Below are 7,387 nucleotides of genomic sequence, written 5' to 3' on the forward strand. Positions count from 1 at the left end.
ATATGCGCCACATATATGCGCGCATATATGCACGCATTCATGTACACATATATATACATGCATAAATGTACCTATATAGGTACATATATGCACATGTCCACCTATATATTAGTAAAATTATTAAAATCCAAACTAGGAAACAAAAATAAAAGCCTAAAATGTGGAAATTTACATTATTTATTTAAGGACTATCAAAATGTACAAAAATGACAACAAAAAAAAATCATTTCATGGATCTTCGCATCTCTGCGAGCTTGGAATTTATAGCTGTGCCTATCTGCCCTCGGCTGGCTGCCGGCCATTTCTTCAATGTAGCATCTAGAGAAGACAAAAATAATTAGACAATATAATAATATTGTAACAATAATGAGCGAATGGCATTCAGCCATCTGTTCTGAATTAACAAATCCTGACTTTTTAACACATTCCGTGTTCTCTGGGCTGGGCTTTGAGCAAACAAGACCTTTTGTTTTACACACACACCATGCTCGAAGAAGGTATGTATTAAAATCAAGTAAATCAATTACCGGCATAGACAAAATAAGGCAGGACAGAGGGGATTAAGGGTGAAGGAGGGGTGAATATTATTTATGAACACTTCAGACAACAACAATATGCCATGAGGTTATTTGCATGTTCTACAAAATAGAAGACTACACACCTTACAGCACATTGAGCGCAATACCCCAGAAATTTGGCTTTAGAAAAGGAAAGGTGGGATCAAAAAGTGAGCAAGCAATGAATTAGTATTATAGGTGCTAAGCAGATATAGTAACAATAATGGGTGCCCTACCTTATCCAGTCTCCATTGATGCCTAATAAACATTGATACAAGTAGGCTATGGTTAAAGTGGTGAACTTATAAACTTTTGTTTTCCCTTCTCAACACATTATGCATTTACTCACCAATAATGGCTGCCTTTTTTATTTTGTCCAGGGCAACCAGCTGCTCCCCGTCCCCTCTGGTTGGCATCCCACCTTAAAGTAATATTTCAAAATTATTATGAAAGGCGGGTAAAATGAAGGTGGAGTAAGCAAGAGTTTTTTTTATATATACACACACATCACGTTTTCTTGAGGTGCAAGGAAATACAAAAATGGCAAGTAAAAAAGCGATGGTATGCCCGCACACAAACATGATTTATTCCACTGCATGTAACGCCTCGGCTCGGCTCGCTTTGCTTTTCCACTGCGTGGTACGACTCGTCTTAGTACGGCACAGCTCGGTTCGCTTTAACTCAGTTGCTTTTCCACTGCAGAAGTACCACTTCAGTATGTTCATGTCACGTTTAAAGTACCGGTACGGTACGCTTAGAACATCAACAGACCAGGTACCATTTAAAGCGAGCCGTACCATGCTGTACTATGCAGTGGAAAAGTGCCATAATTGGATCCTACAAAGCATACAGTTTATACTCATCCTTACTACATAATGTTATTCACCTGTGGTTTCGCTGAGTTTTTAGTTGTTGCCGCAGTCTTGTTAGAGAAGAAAAACATCTTTTCAACATTTGTATGCATGTGGGGCAATATGCTGCATATATGTGGCTCAACAAGGTCTTCTTTCCCCGCTGATTCTGCCAAGCCCGTTCCCTTGGCTGTGGTTTCGCTAGATAATAGGTAGGGACAGTGGGAATCTCGTTCATCCATTCATGCGCGTCACTAATTAGTTGACGAGGCATTTGGCTACTTTTAAGAGAGGAATGAACGGCCCCCCCCGAGATCATAACTCCGAAGTGCGGTGATCGGCCAAAGTCACTTACCATGGATACTTACCTAGAATCCCACGCGGCGAAAACGTGTCCTGCCCGGGCTGCTCAGCTTCTACAAAGCGCGTCGCTAGGAATAGACTCCCCGCTGCCCCGCAATGGGGCACACTTCTGCATCTGCGAACTCGCCCGGGTGGCTTTCCAGAACCAACTAGCATATTCCAAGACATGACTCACCCTGTTGCATGAGTTGAGACGACGACTATTAACGGGGCTCATGCCCCCGAGAAGCCGCGACGAGGGAACCCGCCGCCCCTTTCCTCGTCTAAGTAATTGCTTACGTTACTCACGTCAGTCATGTCCCGAACCGAGAGTGCACCAAGAGGTGGCAATGCCAAGTGACTGGTCTCAAGTTCTTACCAGTATTGGTTATGCTGGCGCACGGAGCTATACTGCAATGCCCCACTCGGTCACAGAGGCCCTTTCCACTCAGGCTCCACAGACTCTTGTAACCTCGTTGTGAGAGGCTCACCCTGCTGCAAAGCCCTCCAAACGCAGGCAGGTTTCAGCTACAAACATCTAATTTTGACCCCCCTGTTAGCTCACAACACCACAATAGGTGGCCTTCGGGTCAGAGTGAAGGGTCACTCCCCTCCGTCGCGTAAGGAATCAGGTGGATCCCCCCGCTAGGGAGTTTAGCATGCTTCGAGTGAAAGCACACCCAACCGACTAGCGCCTAGCCTGGGCTAGTTGATTCGGCAGGTGAGTTGTTACACACTCCTTAGCGGATTCCGACTTCCATGGCCACCGTCCTGCTGTCTATATCGACCAACACCTTTGCTGGGTCTGATGAGCGTCGGCATCGGGCGCCTTAACCCGGCGTTCGGTTCATCCCGCAGCGCCAGTTCTGCTTACCAAAAGTGGCCCACTAGGCAGGTCGTATTGTTTGCAGAGTCCCGAGTGATTTAAGGGGGTGTGGGGGGGATTTTAGCCCCGTGTCAGACTGACGGATATGGCTGGGGGGAGTGAGGGGAGAGAATTTAGCTGTCTGACAGCTTGGTGTATGAAGCAGTCTCTGAGTCTGGTGGTACGGCAGCGGAGGCTCCTATACCTTCTTCCAGAGGGTAGGAGGCTGAACAGACTGTGTGCGAGGTGGGTAGTGTCACTCGCAATCGAGGTAGCTTTCCGGATGAGGCGGGTGGTGTATATGTCTTTCAGGGAAGGGAGTGGGAGTGCCAGTGCTTTCATGCTGTGTTCAGTACAGCTACTGCCCCACACAGTGATGCAGCTGGACAGGATGCTTTCAATGGTGCCCCGGTAGAATGTGTTCAGGATTGGTGTGGGAGCTTTCACTTGCTTGAGCTTGCGGAGGAAGTATATTTCTGCTGGACTATTCAGTAACTTGCCGTGACGTGATTTTTTTATCTAAAACCCGAGCACCGGGAGAAAAGCCACCGAGGAAGAGAAGGTTGCCTACCTCCTGACGAACAGGTGGAAAGATCCACCTCTCCGTCCCTCCACCATTTTATCCCAAAACCCGAGCACCGGGAGAAAAACCAACGACCTAGATAAGGTCACCTACCTCCTGACGAACAGGTGGATGGATCCACCTCTCCGTCCCTCCACCATTTTTTTTCCAAAACCCGAGCACCGGGAGAAAAACCAACGACCTAGTGAAGGTCATCTACCTCCTGACGAACAGGTGGAAAAATCCACCTCTCCGTCCCTCCACTATCTACCTCCTCAAGCCCATCTCCGTCTCCATCGCCACCATCTTCCTCCTCATCTTTGCCAGCTCCGTGGCCCTGTCTTCCATCGGCCTCCCAAAGAATCCTAGGAGTTTTTTCTTCAGCCGGAGGCAAATGTTCTCCAGGAGCTTCTGATCCAACATCCGAAGCCTCTTATCCTCCTCCAGGAGAATCTTTTGGTAGCCCAGGTGCGTATTACGCTCCTCCAGAACCGTCTTTTCCTGGGCCAGGACCAGATTAGAATGCTGCAAATCAAGCTTTTCCTCCAGCAGGACCTTGTTACGCTCTTCCAGAATTAGTTTTTCATGCTCCAGGGCATCTAGTCTAGAAATCGTATTTCTCTGCTGGAGGATCATCTTATCATCCTCCTGCAACTTCTTGGTCTCATTGGCCAGCTCCTGAAACATTTTGGCGTCTTCTTGGAACTTTTTGGCGCCTTCTTGGAACTTCATGGCCTCGTGTGGGAACATCTCTTCTAGCGTTTTATTCTGTTCCCACAACTTATCCTGCTCCATCTGCTTTGTCTTGGCCTGCTCAGCATGGAGGGCAATAATCAGATTATTGTGTTCCCCCATGAGAATCTTGTACTCTTTTTTACAGTCTGTCTCGACTTGGAGAAGTTTGGTCTCCTTGAGATCATGAAGACGCTTCTTCAGACTGGCGATTTCTGACCCTTGACTCTGGATGGTCTTCTCAGCCTCAGCCATGGTCTTATTGCGACTGTTCTTATTACTTCGGGCTGGTAATAAAGAAGCTTGGTCGTCATCTTCGTCAAGCGTCTTCCAATAACCCATTGTTTTGGAAAACGCTTCCCCTTTATATTTCCTCGATTTTAGGAGCATTTCTGTGGCCATTGTTCTCAACATGATGTTCCTTATTAGTATTTGTCTTTAAATCCTTAATGTCTCCCTGGTTCTGCCTTCCGTGTGTGTTAAGGAGTTGATACTGTGGAACAGAGAATGTTGTGACTGACTGCAGCCAGTGTGATCTGGCTATAAGTGTTCTCAAGATCAGGGCGGGTGATGTCATAGGGTGATTGTCATGTGATTGTCATGTGATTGTCATGTGAGGTTCCGCCTCTGATGATCACATGACACGGAAAACAAGCTTAGTTTTCTTTACTGTAGATAGTTTGTATAATCAAATATGCTTTTACTCATTCATATTAATGCTTGGCAACAATGGAGCCCTAGGTTGAGCAGGTCCCTTGTATTTTACACACATTAAAAATGCTATGATTTCCTACAGTCATTTACACATGGTTCTAACTTTCTTTTGTATGCCGTGTTGCACCAGGCTCAGCTCTACACAGGACTACAAATGTCAAGAAGGATCTGTGAGGGAGAGCATCGGGTCGTGCCTTACTTCTGCTCTTCACTTATCTATAGAAAGTTGTAAATTGGCTTATTTGATGAAATTGCACTTTCTTGTTTTGTGTTCTTCTGGGTTTGTATCCTCGTGGTTGAAATGCATTTATTGAAAGTCATTTTGGATAAAAGCGTCAGCTAAATGACATGTAATGTAATATTAGTTTAAAACATACTAAAAACTTTATTTGTGTCAGAAAAATAAACGCCCTGTGCGAAGTTTGTAGAAAGGCAACTGCATGAATATAACCTACCATTGAGTCTTAACTTCACACCAACTGCTTATTTTAGCTTGGATCTTGTAACTCAATTCCAAAAGCAAAAAATCAATCATTGTTTAAGAAAGTTCCAGTTCCAGTATACACAATGCAGAGTGAGATCTTGTTCATAGAAGTACATTATACACTTCCAATGTTGTAATTAAGACAGATGTAATACACCCTGGAACAAATGTTTGTTTCTTACAATAAATTCATTCAGTCTTTGCCTATAATCAACAGCGGCCGGTGCTTGTTACTATAAGCTACATAAACCCAGACAAGCCCCACATGCTGGACTCAGGTTGGAACTGCCGACCATATCTGATCTGTAAGCTATAGTCTGCAATCTGTAAGGAAGACACAAATATGCTCACCAGTGGATCCAGTACAAGCAGAAAGCCATAAAACCCGCAGTAATGCACCCACACACACAAACACACCCTCGTTGCTCTGCTTGCATGCAGTGATCGTTAAACACGTTCATCACAACCTCCAAGGGCAGAACAGGCAATAGACCAATGCGTGGGAGGCCAGGGGTGAATCCATCAAAGTGACGTTAATAAAGACCACTTGATTTGGCCCGCTGGCTCAACAGATGAAATGGTGGTGTTCAGGTCCACTGGAGCAGAGCAGAGTCTGTGGCTTCCCCACTTTTCCCAGGCCTTGTGTATTGAACACTGGTTATTGTCATTATGGGCACGAAGACAAGGAGATAGCAACCTTAGAACTGCGTTATGGTGTTGTCCTATGCTCGTTAGCGCGGTCGTGAAATTCACACAAAAAAAAGGTGAGAATCCTGTGAAATGGTAACCCTCCGACAAATAGAAAAATATCTTACCAATTGCCTACCAGCATTGCAACAGCAAAAATATCCGGGTCAGGGAAAGGTCACTCATCGGTCCATGTACTGGACGGCTTAAACCTCTTCTCTGTATTTCAGGGGAATTATTGCTGTAACATCCTTTCATTTATCTGACAATGTTTTTTTAAGATATTTTTTTAAGATAGAGATTTTCTAAATAAATTGCATATGATCTCAAATGTTATGCATTGTTTTAGATTACTTAGTTGGGTAGTGTAAAGTAAACACATTGAAGGAGTAGAAATAACCGAGAGCCAGGTTTTTACTTTTGCTACTTACTACTTTTAATACATGTAGCTGAATATGCTTTTGAATGCTGTGTGATTTCTTCCATTAGAGTACTTTTACTTTAGTAATAACGTTGCGGGAGCTGTTTATTATTGGTGATGGAGTGGATCATTTTGTATTAATTAAAATAAAAAAGTCAAAAATTAACCAATTCATGAAGTACATTTTTGAAGATTTTTTATTAAAAATATTCCAAACAGTTTCAAAAATACTTTGTATAACATTTAAAATACATTACTAATACAGTTGAAATACCAGGTGGAAGCAGTGAGTGACTGTTTGAGGTCTAACAGAAGAGCTGCACGAGTTCATTTGTCCTCATCAGGACTCTGAAAGAAATATCTCATTTTAGTCAATTCGTAATCGCTCTTTGCAAGTGCCACCGGGTCGCCTCCTGGACAGTGCTTTCACAAAGTGCTCTACACAGTTCAGTGTCCAAGTCACAAAAGGTGTCACGGGCCTTTTGTCCTTTCCGTGGAGACAGCGCCACCGCGTGTTGGTAAAATGGTGTTACAGTGGACTCTTGTATTCTAAAAAATTCACTTAACAAAAAATAAATAAGTACTGAAAGCCTCAAAGTACCAATGTTTAAGGTTCATCATAATAAAGAATGCATACAAGATGCATTAATGTGTTCAGCACTTTAATATTGCAGCTGGTGAAGGTGGAGCTATATATTTTTTTTTATTATTATTTATCAGGGTTTCGCCGTGTGACACACTCTTTTGCATGTTTTCACACACGCTCGCACGACACATCAAATTTCTTTTGAACTTTCATCGACTTTGTTAGTCTTCGCGGAACAACTCATCTACAGTAAAGGAAGTTCCTCTTCACACTGCTAACTAATATATAGAAATATATGTGTATAACAAATTCATCTTGTTCGTATATTTGGAGGTTTTCGTCGCTAAAGAACATGCTTTTACTAAATCTTTATTCTACCGCAGTTTGTCCACTAAACAATAATAATTAGGCTGTGTTTTATTTGAACTCAATGTCTCCCAAGGTGAAATAATTGAGTAAACCACAAATGTAGATATGCGCGTGTGTCAGCGTGCCTCTGTGCACAAAAAGACGCAGACAGAGGCACGCTGCGTGCATCTTTGTGCGTCTACATGTCAACGTGCCTTTTTTGCACAAATGTCAGTGT

The 7,387-nt window shown here is 43.6% G+C and overlaps 1 protein-coding gene across 3 annotated transcripts; it reads right to left on the minus strand.

The window, feature by feature from the left end:
- Positions 1-94: 94 nt before the first annotated feature.
- Positions 95-4,180, minus strand: LOC134107865 (golgin subfamily A member 6-like protein 6). Of its 3 annotated transcripts, XR_009942838.1 has the most exons (4): positions 1,444-4,180; positions 907-978; positions 794-815; positions 95-318 (listed from the first exon to the last, which is right to left on the minus strand). XR_009942838.1 is itself a non-coding variant. In XM_062559899.1 (3 exons), exon 1 carries the CDS (start codon positions 4,162-4,164, stop codon positions 3,445-3,447), a length of 720 nt encoding a protein of 239 aa, XP_062415883.1. In that variant the 5' UTR covers positions 4,165-4,180; the 3' UTR covers positions 95-318; positions 794-815; positions 907-3,444. The 3 variants fall into 3 exon arrangements, 2 of the variants coding, with proteins under 2 accessions (XP_062415883.1, XP_062415884.1); XM_062559899.1 differs by having other exon boundaries at positions 907-4,180; XM_062559900.1 differs by lacking the exon at positions 794-815 and having other exon boundaries at positions 907-4,180.
- Between the last annotated feature and the right edge of the window lie 3,207 nt (positions 4,181-7,387).

Source organism: Pungitius pungitius, chromosome 21 (assembly GCF_949316345.1).
Source record: "Pungitius pungitius chromosome 21, fPunPun2.1, whole genome shotgun sequence".
Lineage (NCBI taxonomy): Eukaryota > Metazoa > Chordata > Actinopteri > Perciformes > Gasterosteidae > Pungitius > Pungitius pungitius.